At 46.3% G+C, this 27,633-nt stretch overlaps 1 protein-coding gene across 2 annotated transcripts in view; it reads left to right on the top strand.

Moving 5' to 3' along the window:
* The window catches only part of cul9 (cullin 9), a 230,272-nt gene that overhangs the window by 38,904 nt on the left and 163,735 nt on the right, over window positions 1-27,633 (top strand). For both annotated transcript variants that reach the window (XM_080193074.1, XM_080193073.1), the window contains exons 3-7: window positions 12,896-13,050; window positions 14,677-15,195; window positions 19,573-19,714; window positions 21,220-21,410; window positions 22,202-22,601. In XM_080193074.1, coding sequence (XP_080049200.1) covers window positions 12,896-13,050; window positions 14,677-15,195; window positions 19,573-19,714; window positions 21,220-21,410; window positions 22,202-22,601 — 1,407 coding nt within the window. The remainder of the gene's footprint in view (window positions 1-12,895; window positions 13,051-14,676; window positions 15,196-19,572; window positions 19,715-21,219; window positions 21,411-22,201; window positions 22,602-27,633) is intronic.

Here is a 27,633-nt window from a genome sequence, read left to right as displayed (position 1 = left end):
ATTACAATTATCAGGAAAACTGTATTAAAGAAATTGTTGGATCTGTGGTCTGATAAATCCACGAGCCTGGATGGACTTTACCTGAAGGCTTTATAAAAAGCGGCTAATGAAGTAGCTGAAGCGTTAATTTTAATTTTCCAAAATTCATTTGATTAGGTGAAGGCTCCCATTAGATTGGAAGATAACAATTAGAAGATAATTTGTCATTGGAAAAATGCTAAATGCCATTATTAAAGATGTTGTGGCAGGGTTTTGAAAAATCTAAAGGGAATCAGGCAGAATGAACATTGTTTTATGAAAGAAATCATGTTTTCCAATTTATTGGCAGTCTTTGAAGGGATCATGTGCATGAAAGGGAATCAGTAGATGTCCTGTACATAAATTTCCAGAAGGCATTTGATAAGATCTACATAGAAGGTTCTTGCACAAAATCAGGAGTCATGATGTAGGGGGTAACATACTGGAATGGATAGAAGATTGGCTAACTAACAGGAAGCAGTTGGTGTAAATTGGTTCCTTTTTGGTTGGTAGGGTGTGCGAAGTGGTGTGCCACATGGATTAGTGCTGGAGTCTCAACATCTGCGGAGAAAGAAAATAGAAATAGCATTTTGAGTCCATATAACTCTTCAGAGCTATTTTCAAATACCCTTGCAATAAACAATATAATTTTATTAGCTTTCATAATTGCTTGCTGTCCCTGCATGCAAGCCTTTTGTCATTCATGGAATGGAACACTCAAATCCTTCTGAATCTCAGCTTTGTGACCCCTCACCACTAGCTTAATTTTTATTCATCCTGCCAAATGGACAATTTGCCCACATTATACTTCATTTGGTAGAGTTTTATTCACTCAACCTATCTATGTCCTTTTGTAGCTTCCTTATAGCTTATATTGAACAGGTCATAGAATAGAATACTTTCATAGAATCCTACAGTGCAGAAAGAGGCCATTTGGCCCATCAAGTCTGCACTGATCACAATCCCACCTAGGACCTATCCCTATAACCCCATGCATTTATCCTAGCTAGTCCCCCTGACACTAGGGGGCAATTTAGCATAGCCAATCCACCTAACCCGCACATCTTTGAACTGTGGGAGGAATCCAGAGCACCCGGAGGAAACCCATGCAGTCTTAGGAAGAATGTACAAACTCCACACAGACAGTGACCCAAACTGGGAATTGAACATGGGTCCCTGGCACTGTGAGGCAACAGTGCTAACCATTGTGCAACCTCATCTGGGATAACTGTTGGTTGTCTTCAAAAAAGTGCCATAGGACCTTCTATGTCTGTCTGAAAGGGCGGATGAGGTTTAACGCCTTGTCTGCAGTCTTAATCTGAAAGAGCAGTATGTTAGTACTACTGCCACCCAGTGGTTAGCACTACTGCAGCACAGCATTGGGGACCCGGGTTCGATTCTGGCCTTGAGTGATCGATGTGAAGTTTACATATTCTCTCCGTGTCTGCGTGAGTTTCCTCCGGGTGCTCCAGTTTTTTTCCCACGATCCAAAGATGTGCAGATTAGGTCGTGCTAAATTGACTCGAGTGTCAGGGGGATTAGTAGGGTAAATATGTGGGGTTTCAGGGATAGGACCCGAGTGGGATTGTTGTCAGTGAAGGTTTGATGGGCTGAATGGCCTTCTGCACTGTAGGGACTCTATGATTCTATGAAAAGCTGCATCTTCAGCAATGCAGCTCTTCCTCAGGATGTCTTCCTTCATATTTGAGCTTAAGTCTTTGGAGTAGAACTTAAGCTCAGACCTTATAACTTAGGCAAGAGTCGTAGCTGAAGCCAGTAAAAAATCTCAAAGATGCTGTATTGCCAGGACAAAGGTTAAAAAAAAGATAATTAACTGACTATTACTTTTGCAAATAACTTAATGTAATCACAAGTGCCTGAATGAACAGATGTAGATCTATGAAAGAGCTATTCAGTGGCAGATATTTGGCTAAATGAGTCATCCAGTCAAGCTGATTACTTCAGCCTGAGTTGACATGTGGACAGTAATATGTACTTCGACCATTGGCTAACATTTTGAGCTGGGCGTGTGTCTGTCTTTGTATTGTTAATCATTATGTTTAGACGTCTAAACTGAGCTCCAATTTTTGCTTTAAACTTTCCCTTCCTACTTAATGTACCATGCAACTAGCCATTGTTGTAATCGGCTAGTTTGGAAATTGGAACATATTGTAGCACTGCAGTTACTGCTTGAGCAGGAAAATGCACTTTAGCAAACATTAGGAAATATTTTTGACCAGGTATAGTTACTTAGTAAAGTGGCAAAGAGCAGCTAGTAGTCACAGCAAAGTGAAATAAGAATTCTGGGAACAAATGCATATGGTACAGGAAAACAAGGTAAAGGAATGCACAATAAGTGGTAGGATACCAAAATGTACAGAGGAACAGTGCGTAGGAGTGTATATGCACTGACGCTGCAACTAGGGGAGGCAGTGGCATAGTGCTATTGTTTGACTAGTAATCCAGAGGTTCAGGGTGATGCCTTGAGGCCCTGGATTCAGATCCCACCACAGCAGATGTTGGAATTTAAAAACTCAATAAAATATTGAGAACTAAAATTCGAATGAAATCATTGTCGATTGCCAAAAAATCCCATCTGGTTCATTAAGCTCTTTTAGGGGAGGAAGTTCACCATCCTTACCTGGTCTGGCCAATGTGGTTAACTCTTAATTGCCCTCTTGCAAGTCATTCAGTTGTAGTTCGACTCTACAAACGGAACAAAGCAAAATGAAATTGGACGGACCACCCAACATTGACCTTGGCACTGGAAACAACAATGGTAAACGCAGCCCTGTCAACCCTGCAAATTGAGACAACTGTCTCACAGACTAATCGAGCAGTAGCTGGATGTAATCATACTCATGGAATTTACCTTACAGACTACATCCCACCAGCAGAGATGGGGACAGACCCAGCAGAGGTGGGGCACAGTGGTATACATTCAGGAGGGAGTTGCCCTGGGAGTCCTGAACATTGACTTTGGACCCCATGAAATCTCATGGCAGCAGGTCAAATATGGGCAAGAAAACCTCCTGCTGATGATCACATATTGTCCTCCCTCAGCTGATAAATCAGTACTCTTGCACGTTGAACGCCACGTAGAAGAAGCACTGAGAGTGGCAAGAATGTATTCTGGATGGCGGACTTCAATGTCCATTAGCATGGCTTGGGCTGGTCAGGTTCCAAAGAATATAGCTACTAGAGTGGGACTGTGTCAGGTGGTGAGGGAACCAACAGGGAAAAACATCCTCATCCTCACCAACCTGCCAGTCACAGATGCATCTGTCCATGATAGTATCGGTAGGAATGACCAGCGCACAGTGCTTGTGACGACACGAACCGCCTTCACGTTGAGGATGCCCATTATCGTGATGTGTGGCCTACTGTTGTGCTAAATGGGATAGCTTTCAAACGTATGTAGCAACTCGAGACTGGGCATCTATTAGGCACTGTTGACTATCAGCAGAATTGTACTCGATCACAATCTGTAACCTCATGACCCAACATATGGAACATAGAAAAACTACAGCACAAACAGGCCCTTTGGCCCATAAGTTGCGCCAATCACATTGCTACCTACTAGACTTACCTATAACCCTCAATCCAATTAAGTCTCATGTACTCATCCAGAAGTCTCTTAAAAGACCCTATTAAATTTGCCTCCACCACCACCAACGGCAGCCGATTCTACTCACCCACCACCCTCTGAGTAAAAAACTTACCCCTGGCATCTCCTCTGTACCTACTCCCCAGCATCTTAAACCTGTGTCCTCTCTTAGCAACCATTTCAGCCCTGGGAAAAAGCCTCTGAGAGTCCACCTGATCTATACCTCTCAACATCTTATACACCTCTATCAGGTCACCTCTCATCCTTCATCTCTCCAAGGAGAAAAGACCGAGCGCCTTCAACCTATCCTCATGGCATGCCACCCAATCCAAGCAACATCCTTGTAAATCTCCTCTGCAACATTTCAGTAGCTTCCACATCCCTCCTGTAATGAGGTGACCAGAACTGAGCACAGTACTCCAAGTGCGAGTATCCCCCCAACATATTCCCCAGTCTACCATTATCACCAAACCAAGGAATCAACTTTGGTTCAGTGAAGAATGAAGAAGGAGCAACACCAGGCATACCTAAAAATAAGTGTCAACTTGGTGAAGCTACAATACAGAATTACTTGTGCATCAAGCAGCAGTAACAGTTACTAAGGGGGGCATAATGATAAGGTTCATGGTGGGAGATATAGGAGGGATGTCCAAGGTAGGTTCTTTACTCAGAGAGTGGTTGGGGGGTGGAATACATTGCCTGCTGTGATAGTGGAGTCAACACGTTAGGAACTTTCAAGCGGTTATTGGATAGGCACATGGAGCACACCAGAAGGAAAGGGAGTGGGATAGCTTGATCTTGGGATTGGACATAGCTTGGCACAACATTGAGGGCTGAAGGGCCTGTACTGTGCTGTACTGTTCTATGTTTCTAAACAACGATTCCACAACCATCAGATCCAAGTTCTGCAGTCCTGCTGCATTCAGCTGTGAATGGTGGTGGACAATTAAACCACTTGGGGGAGGAGGCTGCACGAATGTCTCCATCCTCAATGATGGAGGAGATCATCTGAGTACACTCGATTTCCAGTGAAGTAATGGAAGGGGTCATCAACATCGCTATCAAGCGGCACTTACTCAGCCATAACCTGCTCATGGATGATCAGTTTGGATTCCACCAGGGTTGCTCAGCTCCTGACCTCAATATAGCCTTGATTCAAACATAGACAAAAGAGCAGAATGCCAGAGATGAGGTGAGAATGACAGCCTTTGACATCAAGGCTGCGTTTGACTGAATGTGGCATCAAGGAACTCCAGCAAAAGTCATTGATATTTAGGGACAAACTCTCAGCTGGTTGGGGTCATTACCTGGCACAAAGGAAGATGATCATGATGGTTGGATGTCAATCATCTCAGTTTCAGGACATCACTGCAGGGATTCCTCAGGGTAATGTCTTAGGGCCAACAATCTTCAACTGCTTTATCAATGACCTTCCTTCCATCATAAAGTCAAAAGTGGGGATATTTGCACATGACTGCACAATATTCAGCACCATTCGCTTCTCTTCAGATGCTGAAGTAGTCCATGTCCAAATGCAGCAATACCTGGACAATATCTAGACTTGTGCTGACTAGTGACAAATAATATTCATGCCACAGAAGTGCCAGACAATGACCATCTCCAACAAAAAAGGATTTAATCATCTTCCCTTGACATTCAATGGCATTATTATTGCTGAATCCCCCACTATCCAACATCTTGGGGGATACCATTGACCAGAAATTGAACGAGACCAGCCATTTAAATACCGTGTCTACCAGAGTGATCCAAATACCTAACTGCTTACAGCTTGTCCACCACCTACAAAGCACAAGTTAGGAGTGTGTGGAATACTCTCCACTTGCCTGGCTGAGTACAGCTCCAATAACACTCAAGCAGCACAAAGCAGCTCACTTGATTGCTACCTGTTCCACAAATGTTCAATCCCTCAAACACCGATGGATGAACAATGGCACTTGTGTACCATCTATGAGATGCATTGTAGGAATTCACCAAGGTACCTTTGGCAGCACCTTCCAAATCTAAGACCCTTGAGAAGGGCAAGGGCAAGAGATATTCGGAGGTTCCCCTCCGAGTCACTCACCGTCCTGACTTGGAAATATATCGCCATTCCTTCTCTGTCACTGGGTCAAAAACACTAGACACAGACAGCGTGCAGCTCGGTGTAAAACACTAGACACAGACAGCGTGCAGCTCGGTGTAAAACACTAGACAGACAGCGTGCAGCTCGGTGTAAAACACTAGACACAGACAGCGTGCAGCTCGGTGTAAAACACTAGACACAGACAGCGTGCAGCTCGGTGTAAAACACTAGAGGCGCACAGCGTGCAGCTCGGTGTAAAACACTAGACACAGACAGCGTGCAGCTCGGTGTAAAACACTAGAGGCGCACAGCGTGCAGCTCGGTGTAAAACACTAGAGGCGCGCAGCGTGCAGCTCGGTGTAAAACACTAGACACAGACAGCGTGCAGCTCGGTGTAAAACACTAGACACAGACAGCGTGCAGCTCGGTGTAAAACACTAGACACAGACAGCGTGCAGCTCGGTGTAAAACACTAGAGGCGCGCAGCGTGCAGCTCGGTGTAAAACACTAGAGGCGCGCAGCGTGCAGCTCGGTGTAAAACACTAGACACAGACAGCGTGCAGCTCGGTGTAAAACACTAGACACAGACAGCGTGCAGCTCGGTGTAAAACACTAGACACAGACAGCGTGCAGCTCGGTGTAAAACACTAGAGGCGCGCAGCGTGCAGCTCGGTGTAAAACACTAGAGGCGCGCAGCGTGCAGCTCGGTGTAAAACACTAGAGGCGCGCAGCTCGGTGTAAAACACTAGACACAGACAGCGTGCAGCTCGGTGTAAAACACTAGAGGCGCGCAGCGTGCAGCTCGGTGTAAAACACTAGACACAGACAGCGTGCAGCTCGGTGTAAAACACTAGAGGCGCGCAGCGTGCAGCTCGGTGTAAAACACTAGACACAGACAGCGCGCAGCTCGGTGTAAAACACTAGACACAGACAGCGTGCAGCTCGGTGTAAAACACTAGAGGCGCGCAGCGTGCAGCTCGGTGTAAAACACTAGAGGCGCACAGCGTGCAGCTCGGTGTAAAACACTAGAGGCGCACAGCGTGCAGCTCGGTGTAAAACACTAGAGGCGCACAGCGTGCAGCTCGGTGTAAAACACTAGAGGCGCGCAGCGTGCAGCTCGGTGTAAAACACTAGAGGCGCGCAGCGTGCAGCTCGGTGTAAAACACTAGAGGCGCGCAGCGTGCAGCTCGGTGTAAAACACTAGAGGCGCGCAGCGTGCAGCTCGGTGTAAAACACTAGACACAGACAGCGTGCAGCTCGGTGTAAAACACTAGAGGCGCGCAGCGTGCAGCTCGGTGTAAAACACTAGACACAGACAGCGTGCAGCTCGGTGTAAAACACTAGAGGCGCGCAGCGTGCAGCTCGGTGTAAAACACTAGAGGCGCACAGCGTGCAGCTCGGTGTAAAACACTAGAGGCGCACAGCGTGCAGCTCGGTGTAAAACACTAGAGGCGCACAGCGTGCAGCTCGGTGTAAAACACTAGAGGCGCACAGCGTGCAGCTCGGTGTAAAACACTAGAGGCGCGCAGCGTGCAGCTCGGTGTAAAACACTAGACACAGACAGCGTGCAGCTCGGTGTAAAACACTAGAGGCGCGCAGCGTGCAGCTCGGTGTAAAACACTAGAGGCGCGCAGCGTGCAGCTCGGTGTAAAACACTAGACACAGACAGCGTGCAGCTCGGTGTAAAACACTAGAGGCGCGCAGCGTGCAGCTCGGTGTAAAACACTAGACACAGACAGCGTGCAGCTCGGTGTAAAACACTAGACACAGACAGCGTGCAGCTCGGTGTAAAACACTAGAGGCGCGCAGCGTGCAGCTCGGTGTAAAACACTAGAGGCGCACAGCGTGCAGCTCGGTGTAAAACACTAGAGGCGCGCAGCGTGCAGCTCGGTGTAAAACACTAGAGGCGCGCAGCGTGCAGCTCGGTGTAAAACACTAGAGGCACGCAGCGTGCAGCTCGGTGTAAAACACTAGAGGCGCACAGCGTGCAGCTCGGTGTAAAACACTAGACACAGACAGCGTGCAGCTCGGTGTAAAACACTAGACACAGACAGCGTGCAGCTCGGTGTAAAACACTAGAGGCGCACAGCGTGCAGCTCGGTGTAAAACACTAGACACAGACAGCGTGCAGCTCGGTGTAAAACACTAGACACAGACAGCGTGCAGCTCGGTGTAAAACACTAGAGGCACACAGCGTGCAGCTCGGTGTAAAACACTAGAGGCGCACAGCGTGCAGCTCGGTGTAAAACACTAGACACAGACAGCGTGCAGCTCGGTGTAAAACACTAGACACAGACAGCGTGCAGCTCGGTGTAAAACACTAGAGGCACACAGCGTGCAGCTCGGTGTAAAACACTAGAGGCGCGCAGCGTGCAGCTCGGTGTAAAACACTAGAGGCGCGCAGCGTGCAGCTCGGTGTAAAACACTAGAGGCACGCAGCGTGCAGCTCGGTGTAAAACACTAGAGGCGCACAGCGTGCAGCTCGGTGTAAAACACTAGAGGCGCGCAGCGTGCAGCTCGGTGTAAAACACTAGACACAGACAGCGTGCAGCTCGGTGTAAAACACTAGAGGCGCGCAGCGTGCAGCTCGGTGTAAAACACTAGAGGCGCGCAGCGTGCAGCTCGGTGTAAAACACTAGAGGCACACAGCGTGCAGCTCGGTGTAAAACACTAGAGGCGCACAGCGTGCAGCTCGGTGTAAAACACTAGACACAGACAGCGTGCAGCTCGGTGTAAAACACTAGAGGCACACAGCGTGCAGCTCGGTGTAAAACACTAGAGGCGCGCAGCGTGCAGCTCGGTGTAAAACACTAGAGGCGCGCAGCGTGCAGCTCGGTGTAAAACACTAGAGGCACGCAGCGTGCAGCTCGGTGTAAAACACTAGAGGCGCACAGCGTGCAGCTCGGTGTAAAACACTAGAGGCGCGCAGCGTGCAGCTCGGTGTAAAACACTAGACACAGACAGCGTGCAGCTCGGTGTAAAACACTAGAGGCGCGCAGCGTGCAGCTCGGTGTAAAACACTAGAGGCGCGCAGCGTGCAGCTCGGTGTAAAACACTAGAGGCACACAGCGTGCAGCTCGGTGTAAAACACTAGGTGCGCGCAGCGTGCAGCTCGGTGTAAAACACTAGAGGCGCACAGCGTGCAGCTCGGTGTAAAACACTAGAGGCGCACAGCGTGCAGCTCGGTGTAAAACACTAGAGGCGCACAGCGTGCAGCTCGGTGTAAAACACTAGAGGCGCGCAGCGTGCAGCTCGGTGTAAAACACTAGGTGCGCGCAGCGTGCAGCTCGGTGTAAAACACTAGAGGCGCACAGCGTGCAGCTCGGTGTAAAACACTAGAGGCGCGCAGCGTGCAGCTCGGTGTAAAACACTAGACACAGACAGCGTGCAGCTCGGTGTAAAACACTAGAGGCGCGCAGCGTGCAGCTCGGTGTAAAACACTAGACACAGACAGCGTGCAGCTCGGTGTAAAACACTAGAGGCGCGCAGCGTGCAGCTCGGTGTAAAACACTAGAGGCGCACAGCGTGCAGCTCGGTGTAAAACACTAGAGGCGCACAGCGTGCAGCTCGGTGTAAAACACTAGAGGCGCACAGCGTGCAGCTCGGTGTAAAACACTAGGTGCGCGCAGCGTGCAGCTCGGTGTAAAACACTAGAGGCGCGCACAGCGTGCAGCTCGGTGTAAAACACTAGACACAGACAGCGTGCAGCTCGGTGTAAAACACTAGAGGCGCACAGCGTGCAGCTCGGTGTAAAACACTAGAGGCTCGCAGCGTGCAGCTCGGTGTAAAACACTAGACACAGACAGCGTGCAGCTCGGTGTAAAACACTAGACACAGACAGCGTGCAGCTCGGTGTAAAACACTAGACACAGACAGTGTGCAGCTCGGTGTAAAACACTAGACACAGACAGCGTGCAGCTCGGTGTAAAACACTAGAGGCGCACAGCGTGCAGCTCGGTGTAAAACACTAGAGGCGCGCAGCGTGCAGCTCGGTGTAAAACACTAGAGGCGCGCAGCGTGCAGCTCGTTGTAAAACACTAGAGGCGCACAGCGTGCAGCTCGGTGTAAAACACTAGACACAGACAGCGTGCAGCTCGGTGTAAAACACTAGAGGCGCGCAGCGTGCAGCTCGGTGTAAAACACTAGAGGCGCGCAGCGTGCAGCTCGGTGTAAAACACTAGGCGCGCAGCGTGCAGCTCGGTGTAAAACACTAGAGGCGCGCAGCGTGCAGCTCGTTGTAAAACACTAGAGGCGCACAGCGTGCAGCTCGGTGTAAAACACTAGACACAGACAGCGTGCAGCTCGGTGTAAAACACTAGAGGCGCGCAGCGTGCAGCTCGGTGTAAAACACTAGAGGCGCGCAGCGTGCAGCTCGGTGTAAAACACTAGGCGCGCAGCGTGCAGCTCGGTGTAAAACACTAGAGGCGCGCAGCGTGCAGCTCGGTGTAAAACACTAGAGGCGCGCAGCGTGCAGCTCGGTGTAAAACACTAGAGGCGCGCAGCGTGCAGCTCGGTGTAAAACACTAGAGGCGCGCAGCGTGCAGCTCGGTGTAAAACACGAGGCGCACAGCGTGCAGCTCGGTGTAAAACACTAGACACAGACAGCGTGCAGCTCGGTGTAAAACACTAGAGGCGCGCAGCGTGCAGCTCGGTGTAAAACACTAGAGGCGCGCAGCGTGCAGCTCGGTGTAAAACACTAGAGGCGCACAGCGTGCAGCTCGGTGTAAAACACTAGACACAGACAGCGTGCAGCTCGGTGTAAAACACTAGAGGCGCGCAGCGTGCAGCTCGGTGTAAAACACTAGAGGCGCGCAGCGTGCAGCTCGGTGTAAAACACTAGAGGCACGCAGCGTGCAGCTCGGTGTAAAACACTAGACACAGACAGCGTGCAGCTCGGTGTAAAACACTAGACACAGTCAGCGTGCAGCTCGGTGTAAAACACTAGACACAGACAGCGTGCAGCTCGGTGTAAAACACTAGAGGCGCACAGCGTGCAGCTCGGTGTAAAACACTAGAGGCGCACAGCGTGCAGCTCGGTGTAAAACACTAGAGGCGCACAGCGTGCAGCTCGGTGTAAAACACTAGAGGCGCACAGCGTGCAGCTCGGTGTAAAACACTAGAGGCGCACAGCGTGCAGCTCGGTGTAAAACACTAGGTGCGCGCAGCGTGCAGCTCGGTGTAAAACACTAGAGGCGCGCAGCGTGCAGCTTGGTGTAAAACACTAGAGGCGCACAGCGTGCAGCTCGGTGTAAAACACTAGGTGCGCGCAGCGTGCAGCTCGGTGTAAAACACTAGAGGCGCACAGCGTGCAGCTCGGTGTAAAACACTAGGTGCGCGCAGCGTGCAGCTCGGTGTAAAACACTAGAGGCGCGCAGCGTGCAGCTCGGTGTAAAACACTAGAGGCGCGCACAGCGTGCAGCTCGGTGTAAAACACTAGGCGCACAGCGTGCAGCTCGGTGTAAAACACTAGAGGCGCGCAGCGTGCAGCTCGGTGTAAAACACTAGAGGCGCGCAGCGTGCAGCTCGGTGTAAAACACTAGAGGCGCACAGCGTGCAGCTCGGTGTAAAACACTAGGCGCACAGCGTGCAGCTCGGTGTAAAACACTAGGCGCACAGCGTGCAGCTCGGTGTAAAACACTAGAGGCGCACAGCGTGCAGCTCGGTGTAAAACACTAGAGGCGCGCACAGCGTGCAGCTCGGTGTAAAACACTAGAGGCGCACAGCGTGCAGCTCGGTGTAAAACACTAGACACAGACATGCCACATGCTGACCAAAATGATGTGTATTTCAAGCATTTCATTGAATCATAGAACCCTACAGTGCAGAAGGAGGCCATTCAAGCCCTCAAATCTGCACCAACTTTCTGATAGACCATTCTACTCAGGTCCTGTCCCCGTAACACCGCATATTCCACACAACCTTCTAATGTCCTACTGTTCATTGAATACTTTTTTGTCAAATGACTCCTTTCAAAGTGTGTCACCTCATACTTCTCAGGATTAAATTCTGTCTGCTACTTATCTGCCCTTTTGACCATTCGGTCAATATTTTCTTGTAGCCCGAGACACTCCGCCTCATGTTAACTACCCGTCCAATCTTTGTGTCATCCTTAAATTCATTAATCCTACCCCAACATAATCATCTATGTCATTTATATCAATAACAAATAATAGTTGGCCCAACACAGATGCCTGTGGTATGTCACTGGACACTGGCTTCCAGTCACTGAAGTAGCCTTCTGTCATCACCCTCTATCTCCAACAACTGAGCCAATCTTGTACTAAATTACCTTGTATCCCACGTGAATTTATCTTCTTTACAAGTCTCCCACGTGGGACCTGGTCAAAGGCTTTGCTGAAATCCATATAAACTACATCAACTGCACTATCCTCGTCTACACACCTGGTCATCTCAAAAAACTCAATCAAATTTGTTATGCATGACTTCTCTCTGATGAAGCCATGCTATCTCTGATTAAGCTTTGCCTTTCCAAGTGGAGATAGATGTTCTCCTTCAGAGGTTTATCTAATGGTTTCCTACCACTCCTGAGGCTTACTGGTCTGTAGTTCCCTGATTTGTCTCAAAAACTATCTTAAATAGTGGAACTACAGTAGCTGTTCTCCAGTCAAGTGGCACCTCCCCCGTGGCCAAAAAGGAATTGAAAATTGGGCCAGAGCCCCTGCAATCAATCTGCTCCCTTGCCTCCCACAGACACAATTCATCTGGACTTGGAGATTTATCCATTTTTAAGGGTGCCAACTCCTCCAATACCTTGCCCTTCCTTATGTTAATTTGCTTAAGAACTTCTCTCTCCCTGAATTCCATACCATCATTCTCATTTTCTTAGGTGAAGCTGGATGTGAAGTGTTCTTTCAGCACTCTAACAATGTCCTCTGGCTCCATCCACAGATTGGCCCCTTAGTCCCTAATGGGCCCTATTCTTTCCCCCATCTACTTCTTGAATGACCCCCCTCCTTCCCCACTGCTCTTCTGTAGATTTTCGTGTTAGTAGCTGTTCCTAGTGTACCTTGGTCAGACCCTGTCTTATTTTACTAAAATCCACTCTCCCCTAATCCAAAACTTTTTTTGCATCTTGCTTATTTCCTTGTCCATAACAAGCTTAGTAATAGTTTATAAATTTGGAATGGCTTTGGACTCTTGTTTTGAAGTGTTCTGTTCTGTTGCAGGTAGCCGGGCATATGTTCTGCTCTCACTGAGCCAGCAGGATGGGATTGAACAGCACATGGATTTTGACAATCGTTACACGCTTTTGGAATTGTTTGCAGAAACCACTTCTTCTGAAGAACATGGAATTTCATTTGAAGGAATTCATCTTCCTCAGGTAATTCCAACTCCATAACATAACATGCCCAGTTATTGCAATTAAAGCATTTTCCAAAGAAAAAGACTTGCATTTAAATCATTGTCCAGAAAAGAGGAGAAGGATAATTATAACAAGACTTGACAGGTTAGATTCAGAAATTATGTTCCTTATGGTGGGGGTGTCCAGAACCAGGGTCATGTCCGAGGATATGGGGTAAACTTTTTAGGATTGAGATGAGAGGACATTTCTTCATCAAAGAGTGATGGAAGTCTGGAATTCACTAGCACAGAAAGTAGTTGAGGCCAAAACATTGAATGTTTTCAGGAATGAGTTAAGTATAGCTCTTGTGGCAAACGGGATCAAAGGACATGGGGTGCGGGGGGGATGGAGGATCAGACTGTTGAGTTGGATGATCAGCCATGATCATAATGAATGGGAGAGCTGGCAAAGGGCCAAATGGCCTCCTGCTCCTTTTTTCTATGTTTCTACCCCACTACCAAACACTTCTTGCTGCTGCTTTATTTACGTGGAATGAGAGAAAAATAGTGAAGATGTTTTGAAAGTTATAAGGTAAACACTGCACATAATCAGCATTGTTAATGCTAAAGAATTTGAGTATTTTGACATTGTAGGCACTTTATCAATCATCCCCTGGCTCCATGGAGTACAACTGGCTCCGTTTGCCCTCTATTTTTTCAAAACCGCGCTCTGAAAGTCTCTACTCGATATTCACAGACAACTCTGCATCTTTGACCCCTCTACCTCAGAGAGTATCACCATCAACTATTTGATCGAAAACTCCCCTCCTCCTGCAGTCTTTCATCTCAATCCACTCTGTATTTTCACCTGCGAGGAGGAAAACTTTGTCCGTAAGCCTGTAAACTGTTACTGTAAGCTCAATCCTGCTACAGCTTAGGCTTTGAGTCCTGCGTTGGCAAGACACTTAAGTACCTCTTCCGCTTTGGATGCCTTTTCCCCACCCTTTAAACGGGTATTAATCCATACAGATTACTCCCCCTTAGAATGGTCCCATTTTAACTTCAAGTTCAAATCTATCTTTGCCTTCCCTGCAGTTCCATATTTGTTATTCCAGACATATTTCTGACCTTACCTGTGCACTGAAACTGGGCTAACCAAAATCACCTGGCTGCCTTGAAACTGGGTTGCATTTAGCCCTCTTCTGATAGCTTCCCACAGTCCAAAAATGTGCGGGTTAAGTGATTTAGCATTGGTAAATGTGTGTGGTTACAGGGGTAGAGCTGAGGGGAAGGCCTGGGTGGGATGCTCTTTCAGAGAGTTGGTGCATTCTCTATGGTTGAATGGCATCTTTCTGCATTGTACGGATTTAATGTATTCTATGGTTTAAGCTGGACACCTGTTAGATTAATTTTAGTGAAGTGATTTGTGCTTTACTTCATTCTGTGCACTGCATCAAATTGTCATCGACGTGAGAGCCAAATATTCACCATGTTTGTGGCCAGGAATGGAAATTGCATCTCATTTCAAACAGGTGTCATTGTATCTTCTGCTCTTGGTGCTCTGGCACCAGGAGCACCATATAAATAGGCCAAATACCACAACACTGAAATGCAGCATTAACCATGTGTGGATTGTAATTCCCCCTCTCTGTCTTTTTCATTTCAGATCCCAGGAAAACTCTTATTTTCATTGGTAAAACGTTATCTGTGTGTCACCTCGTTGATGGACAAGTTGAATAATAGTGGGCAAGATGCAAGTGGAGAGCGCCAGGATTGCACTGCCTTGCACATACCAGAGCCGACGCGACTGCTGCGTGAGTTTGAATTCACCATGGCAATGGCAAACCTGATTTCGGAATTAGTTCGTGTCATGGGCTGGGACCGGAACAAAGATCCTGATCGTGTAATGGGATCAACAGGAGAAGAGCTGCCCAGGAACGTTAAATCAATATTCCAGCCAAGGAGTATGGCGACCAGTAACTTACTGATACCACAGCCACGGAAAAAAACAGCCACTACTTACAAAACACGCTCAAACTTTGCCAGCCGCAGCAGTTATGTGGAATATATACAAGAGAATCTAAAAGCAGGCATGACTGTAAAAATGTTGGAGGATTATGAACAAGTCAGTTGTGGAGATGAAGGGGAGTTTAGATACAGCAATGATGGAACTCCTCCTGTACAGGTAAGGAAGTGCTTAATGTATTTTGTGTGTGCTACTTTGATGCAGTGCAACTCTGAATTAAATTAGAAAAATAATGGATTGTACTAAATTCTGAAAATATGCAGTTGGTTCATCAGCATCTGAAAGAATAAAAATCAGGTCACACTATCCGCTAATGTCTTGATTTGAATTCAGTAAGAATCTGGAATTAAAAGAAACCATTATCGATTGCAATTGGTTGACCCTTAACTGCCCTCTGAAATGGTGGAACAAGCCACTCAATTCAAGGCATCACATGAATGAATAAAAGAAGTCTTGAGAAGTTGAAGAATCTCAGGCGTGCTGTCGCTGTACTATCTGCACTTACAGCTCTGGCGTTTATCTCTCATAGAATTTTGCTCCACATTCAGATCAAAGACAACCTTTGTTTTACTTTGTTCTAATTCTCACCATGCCTGAGAAATGCCTCAGAGTTTTTCCTCGTGACATTTTTGTTTTTTTGAAAAATGTCCTGTTGGCAAATTTGTTTGTCAATATGGTGAAGAACCAGGGCTCTAGTCTTTTTTGTGTTGGTTCTGGGTGTAAGCTTGGACATGAGGGTGTCAATCTAGTTGAAGTTTTTGTTATGACAGCTGAAGCCATTGTGCATGCTTTTTATTTGTGGGACATGTGCGTTATGGGCTGGCCAGCATTTATTGCCTATCCCTAGTTGCTCCTGAGAGTCAACCACATTGCTGTGGATGGGGTCACATGTAGGCCAGACCAGGTAAGGACTGGAGATTTCCTTACCTGAAGTACATTAATGAACTAAGAGAACAAAGATCAAAGAAGAGTACAACACAGAAATAGGCCCTTTGGCCCTTGAAGTGTGTGCTGATCATGATACCTCAACTAGAACATTACAGCTTAGAAAGAGGCCTTTTGGCCTTGTCTGTGTCAAACCATTTTTCTGCCTAGTCCCACTGATCTGCACCTGGACCATATCCCTCCACTCCCCTTTCATCCATATACCTGTCCAAGTTTTTCTTAAATGTTAGAAGCACTTTCACCACTTCATCTGGCAGCTCATTTCACACTCCCACCACTCTGTGTGAAAAAGCCCCCACTAATATTCCCTTTAAACTTTCTCCCCCTTCACCCTTAACCCATATCCTCAAGTTTTTTTCTCCCCTAAAACTACTTTCCTTTGTTCTTGTTCTTTGTTTCTTCGTGAATAGGGACGAAACAGGGATATGGACTGAGTAAGGGCAGAAAGTGTTTTTTTTATTTAAGGCGGTCATGATCGCTGCAGGCTTGAGAGTCGAAGGGCCTGTTCCTGTGCTGTACTTTTCTTTGTTCTTGTTCTTTATAAACTAAAAAAAAACTTCTGCCCTTACTTAGTCTGTCTCTCCATTCGCTCCCCATTCAGGTACCCATCCAGGTACTGCTTAAATGTTGCTGCTTGTGTCTACTTCCACCACCACCTCTGGCAGCGTTGTCCAGGTACCCACTACACTCTGATGGGTTTTTCCAACAGTCAACAATGGTTTCATGGCCATCAGTAGGTTCTTAATTCCAGATTTTACTTTATTGAATTCAAATTCCAACACCTGCCGTGAATGTATCCAGGTGCCATTTCTGTACCATTTCTTCTCCTTTTCGCCTTTTCACTCGAAGACTGGTGGGAACATCCATTACAACTTTCACTAACTTTTACAGATGGACCACAGAAAGCATTCTTTCTCATTGTATCACAGCTTGATATGGCTCCTGCTCTGCCCAAGACCCACAAGAAATTAGAAAGGCTTTTGAATGTAGCCCAATCCATCACGCAAACCAGCCTCCCATCCGTTGACTCTGTTTACACTTCCTGCTGTCTCGGCAAAGCAGCCAGCATAATTAATGACCCTATGCACCCTGGACATTCTCTCTTCCACCTTCGGTCAGAAAAAATACACAAAAGTCTTGAGGCCATGTACCAACTGAATCAAGAACAGCTTCCCCACTGCCATCGGACTTTTGAATTGTGTTACCTTATATTAAGTTGATCTTTCTTGACACCCTAACTATGACTGTAACACTACATTCTGCACCCTCTCCTTTCCTCCTCTATGAACAGTTTGCTTTGTCTGTATGGCATGCAAGAAACAATACTTCTCTGTATACTAATACATGTGACAAATCAAATTTAAAAAAACGTGGGACTCACTGCCTGAAAGGGTGATAGAGGTGGGAACCCTCACAATATTTAAGAAGCAATTAGATGAGCACCTGAAACGCCATTACATGCAAGGCTACAGACCAAGGCTAGAAAATGTGCCTGATGGCTGGCGCATTCATGATGGCTGAAGGTCTCTTTATGTGCTGTAAAATTCAATAACTCTGTTTCCTTTTGCAGTCACTCAGTGTCTGTTTGCATTGCCCTCAGGCAACAAGTTTCCAAGTCATTATCACTTGCTGCATAAATAAAATCCTGAGTCACATTCCACTTGCTTCTCTTAGCCTAAAATCTTAAATCTGGGCTCCTTATCCCTTGCAACATCAATAAATGGGAACCACTTTTCTTTCTCCATTGTATTAAACCTATCATAATCAATAAACGTTTCCCTTGTTTCTGTGCACCTCTGTAAAATCTCCCCTCAATATCCTTTGGTCCACGGAGAACCAGCTCAGCTTCTTCAAACTAACCCTTTAGTCGCCGTTTCTGCTGGACCCGTACATACTCTGGGTTGAAATATTTCAACCTGCTTCGGGTCCCAGTGGTGGCACTGGAAGTGGGTACAGTCACTACTTGTGAGGAATCCAGCTGGCTGACACAATCATATGGCAGATGATCACTGCAGATTGAATTGTGTTTATTTGTTCTTATGAAATAGGTGACACTGACTGGGCTGCATTAGATGTCTTAAGATAATGAGTTTGGAAAATATCTCAGATATAGTGCATTTGAGTATGTATCGTGAAACAGGAGGATAGTTAACTAAAAGAGGAGGAATTAATTTGTAAAAATTTTTTATCTGTGAATGGCTGCTTTGTACCAGTAAATCGATGAAGTGCCTTATTTAGTTTTAATTTTTCGTTATTAATCTTGTGTGCACAAATGGATAGTCTGTAGTAGTTACTACATTGTAACAACAGATCTTGAGCTTTTGGACTGAGATCCAAGCACTGAATCAAAGTGACTGGCAAAATGCTGCGTGTCTTAATGAAGGTAGCCATTGGATTTGAGTTTAAAATTTTAAAGTTTATTTATTAGTGTCACAAGTGGGCTTACATTAACACTGCAGTGAAGTTACTGTGAAAATCCCATGCCACCTGGGTGGACTGTAGTGCAGTGCCAGCTTATGCAGAGAAGTCATTATAAACAGGAAGGTTATACTTAGCACCATTCTAATGCAGGTAACCTTAGTGTGAGGCTAAGAAAATGGGTTCCAAGGTCCCATTTTCTTATTTTTCTGTCCTGATGGTCCAACCGTTTTACATAATAAGAACATAAGAAATAGGAGCAGGAGTAGGCCAACTAGCCCTTCGAGCCTGCCCCGCCATTCAGTAAGATCATGGCTGATCTGTCTTGGCTCAGTTCCACATTCCCGCCCTCTCCCCATAACCCTTAATCCCCTCTCTTATCAAAAACCCATCAACCCGCGTCTTAAAAATATTTAGCGAGGCAGCCTCCACCACTTCAACGGGCAGAGAATTCCAGAGATTCACCACCCTTTGAGTGAAGAAGTTCCTCCTCAACTCCGTTCTAAACCCCCCCCCCTTTATCTTGAGGCTGTGCCCCCTAGTCCTACTATCCTTCCTGAGCGGGAAGAGTCTCTCGACCTCTATCCTATCCATCCCATTCATCATCTTATATGTCTCAATGAGATCTCCCCTCATTCTTCTAAACTCTAACGAGTACAAGCCTAATTTATTCAGCCTCTCCTCATAGTTCAACCCCCTCAACTCCGGCATCAGCCTAGTAAACCTCCTCTGCACTCCCTCCAAGGCCAAAATATCCTTGCGTAAGTACGGCGCCCAAAACTGCACACAGTACTCCAGCTGCGGCCTCACCAATGCCCTATACAGCCGCAGCAAGACCTCCCTACTTTTATATTCAATCCCCCTCGCTATGAAGGCCAGCATCCCATTCGCCTTCCTGACCACCTGCTGCACCTGCAAGCTGGGTTTTTGCGACTCATGCACAAGGACCCCGAGGTCCCTCTGCACCGTCGCCTGCTGCAGTTTTTCTCCACGTAAGTAATAGTCCTTCCTACCATTATTCCTACCAAAGTGGACCACCTCGCACTTGCCAACATTAAATTCCATTTACCATTCTCTGATTGTGTGGTGAGAGGGCATGAGGGGGCAGGGGGGAGGGGAAATGACTGGACCTTGGTTCTCAGTTTATTAATCTGTATTCCTCGTCATTTTTAGGTTTTCTGGCACCAGTTGAACAGAACATATTGGGTGCACTGGCACATGATTGAGATCATTGGGGATGGATCAAGCGGGCAGGTGGAGAAGGAATCGCAGGAGAAAGCTTCTTCACTGGCTGAAAACCTTAAACTGACAACAGGTAACTGTGTGAACAAATAAAACCTGATAGGACATGAGCTAGTGTCCCAAGGGGATCTGCAGCACTTGCGTAAGTAGCCAAGTCTTATGAGAGCCAGAGAGATTGTGCTCGGAGGTGATTGAAGTTTGAAGGGAAATGCAACAAACTGCTCTTGTTCTCACTGGGCATTAACTGTGAATGTAGCTGCAGCAGGAATCATTGACTAAACATAAGGCACTGGAACTGACTAATTTTATCCCTCCCCAGTCCAGGATCACATGGGTAATTGTAAAATCTCGATTGCTATTCCACAGCTGGTATGGGGTGGGGTGACTCATGGGCTGTTCTAACACTGGGTGGCCTCTTCATTCACAAAGCAATAGGAGCAGTGGGATTATGGGGCTCAGAAGGTTTTAAACTAAACAGTGATTTGAGGGATCAAATTTGAGAAGGTGTGATAAGTCAAAAGAGTAGAGTCAAGGCAAGAAAGAGATATAATGTGTTGTCAGAGGTTGCAGGAGTGCAGAGACCAATTCTGTTTAGGAGGCTCGTGAAGGTTTACTAGAAACAGCAGATAAGATTTATTTTTAGATTTGCACAATACAGGCTTCAGATCCCCAACTGTTGGCAGCTTGTGGGGATCCTGATGACATAGAATATTTGACTTTTGAAAACCATGATTATACCAGCCTCTACCAAGCTCTCAGGCAGCACGTTGCACACCCTAAACACTTGCTGTGCTTTAAAAATGTTGTTTTTGCCAAATTACCTTAAATTGGTTTCTCTTGTGTTTTGATTCTCCCACCAATGGGACCAGTTTGTGTCTATTTATCCTGTCCAGATCTAATGAGTGTCAACACTGCTATCAAATCTCTCCTCGGCTTCTCTTTTCTGAGGGGAACAGCCCAGATTCTCCAAAACGTTCATGGCACTGAAGTTCCTTATCCCTGGTACTATTCTTGTCAACCTTTTCTGCAACTTCTCTAACATACCGCCATAGCACTACTTAAAGCATGGTGCCCAGAATTGAATGGTAACCGAATATTCAGTGTGCAAGTTAATTCTCAAGTTTGCCTAGATAATGGTCACTGCAAAAAAAAATTCACTGGATGCGAAACTGCTTGAGATGTCTAAAATATTGGTTAAACATTGTATTAGTGTAAGTTCATTTTCCATACCATTCTCACCTCTGAAACAAGTTGCTGTTTGAAACCAATCCACCCTGTATGTTTTATTGGTCTGCTTATTCTGGATCTCTGTTACTCTCTGGGTACTCTCTGACACAATTCTGTCAGCCTATCAGTCTTGTTTCAGATTTATTCTTTGTGTTCCTCCATATTTGCACACTGAGCATGTCACCTTGAATTATTGTTGCGTTCCCTTCATAATTGAATTGACCTATCTCAAACGCTGGTTTTCAAAGAAAGCATTCCTGACGCTAGTGAAATGAGAATTTTCAGAGAATCTGTTTTTTAAAAAAACTGGTGGGTGTTTCATATCATGTTTAAAAAAATGTTGCTTTCCAGTTGCCCAGATGTTTTTCCATAAGCCTCCTGGTGGGTTGTACTCCCTGCCTTATCTATCAGAGGGCATTTCTGAGGATTCCTCTACACTCAGCCGCTCAGAATGGTGGGAAGTGCTTTTCTTCATCAAGAAGTTGGAACCAAAACAGCAGCAAGAGGCTGTTGATATCATCAGACAGAACCTGGAAGATCAGGTCAGAACAGAGTGATGGTGTGAGGTTTGGCTGTATCAACACGTGTCTGTAACATTAATTCGGCTGCAATATAACCTCTTAGCCAGTCTGTGTTCCCTTAACCCCACATTATTACCCTGCTAATCCCTCTGCCACTCTGGGGCAATTTAGCATGTCCAATTAACCTAACTCTCAGATCTTTGGAGTGTGGGAGGAAACTGGAGCACCTGGAAGAAACCCACACAGACATAGGAGAATGTGCAAACTTCATACAGACAATCACCTGAGGCTGGTATTGAACCAAGGATTGTGAGGCAGCAGTGCTAACCAACTGTACCGCCTTGCCTGGTATAATGTACTATTCCGATTTTGAAAAAAGTGCACCACGCTACAGTGATCATTTTAGTCTTTCATGGTGTGCATGCTGCCTTTTTCCACTGATGCTTCCCCATCCTATCCACCATTCTGAGGATGTTGTTTTGTGTTGGATTCTTTTTTTAAAGTGAGCCTATACTGTGATATATTACAAATAGAATATTCAGCTGTGGGATATGGGCAGTCAAACATGGACCCTGTAACCCAGCCATGTTCAGCCCTTTTGTGAGAGGATGCATATTTCCATTTTTTTCACACTTAAGGCCCTGAAGAGCAAATAAAATGCTGTACCAAAGAATTTCCTGTTACATTTAACAAAACAATCATGCCAGTGGCATACAATTGTAGAAATATCAGTATGTCTTCTTTTATAATTATAAAATTAGTTGGACACTTAGCTGAAATTAATCTCTGACTGTTTTGCTTTCCTTCTGCAGATCTCTGTAGTGGATGAGAGTTTGTTGATTCAGTTGACTGTACCAGCAGAACTTGCGCAGAAACTGCTCCAGTTCCTGAATCCCTTTTGCCCATCAGCCTACCTGAATGACCTGGAGTGCTCCCATGTTTATACTAAACACTGCTTGAAGAGGAAAGGGCTTGATCAGGACAACCTCAACAGTGCAGTAACTAACCTTGATTACACCTCCCTGCCTGGCACCACTAGCTTGATCTCCTCTGGATCATCTGCCTCCCAGTCTAAGAAAGCCAAGAAAGATATTTCTGCAGATCTCACAAGCACTGCAGCTGTTCCAACCAAAAATGATGCCATGCAACCAACAGAGATGGGCAGAATAGAGGAGCTGGAGTTACCGGATGATCTTGAAGAGAAACTGAAAGGTGAGAGTATCTGGTGCAGGTGGGAATCAGGATCTCATTTCTTTTTGGAGCCAGAGTAACTAAGATGAGGACGTGATAGCTGACACAGCCCACTGGGCACCAAGTGGAACTGCAGAATGTGGTTGGGTGTTGGGTTAAACTCCTGATTTATAATAGTGCCTGGTGCTTTTTAATGAAAATGAAATGCACTGGATTGGTTGTTTATGTAATATAGCATTTATTATGTGAATAACTGCATTGATGTCATGACTTGGTGAAGTGAGATTCTCCCTGTAAGGCTTGCCACTGTGGAGTATGACTCCCTGTCACTTCTCCCCGCACTCCACCCCTCCCCATCGTGGTGTTCTGAATTGTTAGGAAAGAATGGTTGGAATTCAGCTGATATCCACTGGTAGGAAGGATCATTCTGGAATTTCTTTGCACCTTTTTCCCTGGATAATATATCATTGAATCTGAGAATTATTGGGAGGGATCTTGAGCCTGCACACTCTGTCTACGGGACTACTGGCTGGCAGGGAACATAAGAAATAGGAGCAGGAGTAGGCCATCTAGCCCTTCGAGCCTGCCCTGCCATTCAATAAGATCATGGCTGATCTGTCATGGTTCAGTTCCACTTTCCCGCCCTTTCCCCATAACCCTTAATCCCCTTGCCTATCAAAAACCTACCCACCCGCGTCTTAAATATATTTAGCGAGGCAGCCTCCACCACTTCAACGGGCAGAGAATTCCAGAGATTCACCACCCTTTGAGTGAAGAAGTTCCTCCTCAACTCTGTTCTAAACTGTCCCCTCCTTATCTTGAGGCTGTGCCCTCTAGTCTTACTGTCCTTTCTGAGCGGAAAGAGCCTCTCCACCTCTATCCTATCCATCCCATTCATCATCTTATATGTCTCAATGAGATCTCCCCTCATTCTTCTAAACTCTAACGAGTACAAGCCTAGTTTATTCAGCCTCTCCTCATAGCTCAACCCCCTCAACTCCGGCATCAGCCTAGTAAACCTCCTCTGCACTCCCTCCAAGGCCAAAATATCCTTGCGTAAGTGCGGCGACCAAAACTGCACACAGTACTGCAGCTGCGGCCTCACCAGTGCCCTGTACAGCTGCAGCAAGACCTCCCTACTTTTATATTCAATCCCCCTCGCTATGAAGGCCAGCATCCCATTCGCCTTCCTGACCACCTGCTGCACCTGCAGGCTGGGTTTTTGCGACTCATGCACAAGGACCCCGAGGTCCCTCTGCACTGTCGCATGCTGCAGTTTTTCGCCATGTAAGTAATAGTCCTTCCTACCATTATTCCTACCAAAGTGGACAACTTCACACTTGCCAACATTAAATTCCATTCGCCAGTTCCTGGCCCATTCGCCCAGCCTATCTAGATCCTTCTGCAGACTCTCCACACCCTCCGCACAATTTGCCGTTCCACCAATCTTGGTGTCATCAGCAAATTTCGACACCATACACTCGGTTCCCTCCAGATCATCTGTATAAACGGTAAACAGCTGAGGTCCCAGCACCGACCCCTGGGGCACTCCACTAGTCACCAATCGCCAATCCGAATAGCACCCATTGACCCCCACTCTCTGCCTCCTATTTGACAGCCAATCCCCTATCCACGCTAACACCCTACCCCCAATTCCATGTCCCTCGACCTTCTGTAATAACCTCTTGTGTGGCACCTTGTCAAACGCCTTCTGAAAATCAAGAAACACCACATCTACTGGCTCTCCTCTATCCACCGGCCTAGACACATCCTCATAGAACTCCAATAAATTTGTCAGACACGACTTCCCTTTAACGAAACCGTGCTGTGTCTGTATCAAACAGGGGCTCAATATCCAGCAAAACCTGGAAGTCTCGCTGGTGACATCATGATACCCGATTTCTTTTTTTGCTTCCCCTCGCTGCCGATTGTAATTCGCTTCATGCCCGTTTCACTGTGATCATGATTTCAATAGGTTTTAATAAATTTACATATAAGGAAACGCCCCTCTCGCCAGATTGCCCCACACGCGCAATTTTCATACGTCACTCCAGCAAGGTTTGCAACAAATTCAGCAAGACCTGAACCTGTTGAGGGGATTCCTTCAGGAGTGCAAAGGTTAGCATTGCCCCTGGGGAGAGCAACGTGGTAAGGAGTCTCACAACACCGAGTTAAAGTCCGACAGGTTTATTTGGTAGTAAAAGCCACTAGCTTTCGGGGTTTGCCCTTCATCGGGTGAGTGGGAGTTCTGATCACAAACAGTGCGTATAAAGGCACTTTTATGATCAGAATTCCCACTCGCTTTACGAAGGGGCAAACCCCGAAGCTAGGGGCATTTAATACCAAATAAACCTGTTGGACTTTAACCTGGCATTGAGAGACTTCTTACTGTGTTTACCCCAGTCCAACGCTGGCATCTCCACACCGAGAGTGACATGGCCAGGCAGTACCCTGGAGCAGATACAGAGAATGATGGGAATGATTGGTGGTTGGGGGGAGGTGAGAAACGTCGCAGTGTGGGGGAGGTTGTGATGTTGGGAAGGGGGGAGTGGGAATGCCACACGTACCTCTGGTGGTGGGGGGTGAGTTGTATTTATTTATGTGGTTGGGGTGCCCTTTAAAAATGGTGCCCTGATGTCAGTGAAGCTGGTTCCTGGGTCCCTGCTCTGTTGGACTGACGGCGCAAACCATGCCCTGTTTTGCAGTTAAAGGGGCAAGATCTGAAGAGGAGGCCAGTGGAGCTGGAGAGTTCCATGCCAGTTTTCTCACCAGATCTGACACTTTGCCAAATTCTAGCAAGACTCCACGCATTGAGTTATAGAATGGCTTCAGCGTGGACAGCTGTTTGGCCTGCTGTGTGCATTCCTATACTCTGCAGGAGTTACTTAATGATCTGACTAATGATCTTTACGTATGGCTAATCTTCCAAAATCATAGTGTAGTTACAGTACAGAAAGAGGCAATTCAACCTCTGTGCTGGCTCTCTAGCACTGCAGTTTACCCACTGCCAATTCCTCACGGTCCAGCACCTTTCTTTTTATGCAGACAATAATCTAATTTTCTCTTTAAAACTGCGATTGAATTGACCTCCAGGACACTCAGGAGGGAAATTCCAGATCCTAACACTCGCTGGGTAAAAGCTTTACCTCCTATTCTTTTGGTTTTTTTGTTATTCACGTCAAATTGGTGTCCTCTGGTTCTCATCTCTTTCATCAACGGGAGCAGTTTTATCTACTCTGTTCAGATCACTGATTTTGAACACCTCGGTCAAATCTTTTTCAACCTTCTCTTCTGTGAGGCCAACTGCCATCTCTTTCGATGCTGGGGACCAGGCTTCAGGAAAGATGTGAATACATTCAACATCGACAAGAATGACTGCAGGGATATGGGCTTTTATGCTATCCTGATTGGTGAAACATGGCTCCCATATTAATTGCTATCTCAGTCTGCCTGTTACTTTCAGTAATAACCATTTACCCTCATCAACCCTCGATTTTTTGGTTAGTTAAACAATTGTCTCTAACAAACCTATGCTGACTTTTCCTTAATTAATCCACACATCCAAATAAGAACAAAGAACAGTGCAGCACAGGAATAGGCCCTTTGGCCTTCCAAGCCTGTGCGGATCGCGTTTACCTATCTAGACCGACTGCTTACATCCCTCTATTCCCCATTTGTTCATATGTCTATCAACACAAATCCTAAATGTGGCTAAAACATAACTGCCTCAACCACTTCACTTGGCAGGCCCCCACCACCGTGTAATAACAAAACTTGCCCCGTACATTTCCATTGAACCTTTCCTTGTTTAACTTGAACCTGTGCCCCCTTGTAATTGCCATTTCTGCCCTGGGAAAAAGCTTCCAACTGTTCTCCCTATCTATATCTCTCATAACTTTATAAACTTCTATCAGATCACCCCTCAACCTTCGTTTTTCTAGGGAGGACAATCCCAATTTATTTAATCTCCGTTATAGCTAATGCCCTCCATACCAGGCAATATTCTGGTAAACCTTTTCTGTACTCTCTCCAAAGCCTCCACATCCTTCTGGTAGTGTGGTGACCAGAATGGGATGCAGTATTCCAAATGTGGCCTAACCAACGTTTTATACAATTGTAACATAATTTGCCAACTTTTATATTCGATGCCCCAAGATGAAGGTGAGCATGCCATGTGCTTTCTTCACCACCTTCACCTGTGCTGCCACTTTTAAGGATCTGTGGACCTTTATTCCCAGATCTGTGTATTTCTATGCTCCTGATAGTTCACCCATTTATTTTATAGCTCCCACCTGAGTTTTACCTACCAAAATGCATCACCTTGCAATAACTGTTAATTTTGTCCTGGATTATTGTTTTTCAAGGTTTCCCACCACCAATATTAAATCAGTTGGACTGTAGTTGTTGCGTATATCCTGACACCCCTTTTTGAATAATTGTGTAACTTTGCAATTTGCCAATCCTCTGGCACCTTATGCCTAAGAAGGACTGAAATATTATGGCCAGTGCTTCTGCAATTTCCACCCTTATTTCCTTCTGCATTCCAGGATGCATCTGATCAGGTTCTGGTGACGTATCAAATTTAGGTACACTCAGCATCTTTCATGTTCTTCTACCAAAAATGTATCATTTCAGTTTCTCTGCATTGAACTTCATCTGCCACCTATCTGCCCCCTTCACCAGCTTATCAATGCCCCTTTGAAGTTCTGCACTATTCTCCTCACAGTTTCCAATACTTCCAGTTTTTCTCTTTAGAAGTCCATGTTGGCGCCTCTTAATCAACCCACATTTTTCCACGTGACTACTAATTCTATCCCGAATAATTGTTTCTAGAAGCTTGCCGATTGCTGATGTTAAACTGGTCTGTACTTGCTGATCTTATCCTTCCAAAGTTTTTGAACAAGGATGCAGGCCAAAGGGCCCATTCCTGTGCCACACTTTTCTTTGTTCTACTTGCAATTCTCCAGTCTGCTGGCACCTCCTCTGAGTCCAGAGGAGATTGGAAGGCTATGGCCAACACCCCTGTAATTTCCATTCTTTCTTTCTTTCTTTC

The sequence above is a fragment of the Carcharhinus amblyrhynchos genome, chromosome 7, assembly GCF_965287045.1.
Source record: "Carcharhinus amblyrhynchos chromosome 7, sCarAmb.v2.hapA, whole genome shotgun sequence".
Taxonomy (NCBI): Eukaryota; Metazoa; Chordata; class Chondrichthyes; order Carcharhiniformes; family Carcharhinidae; genus Carcharhinus; species Carcharhinus amblyrhynchos.
Note: the sequence above shows the minus strand (reverse complement) of the source record. Positions and strands in the feature narration are given on the sequence as shown.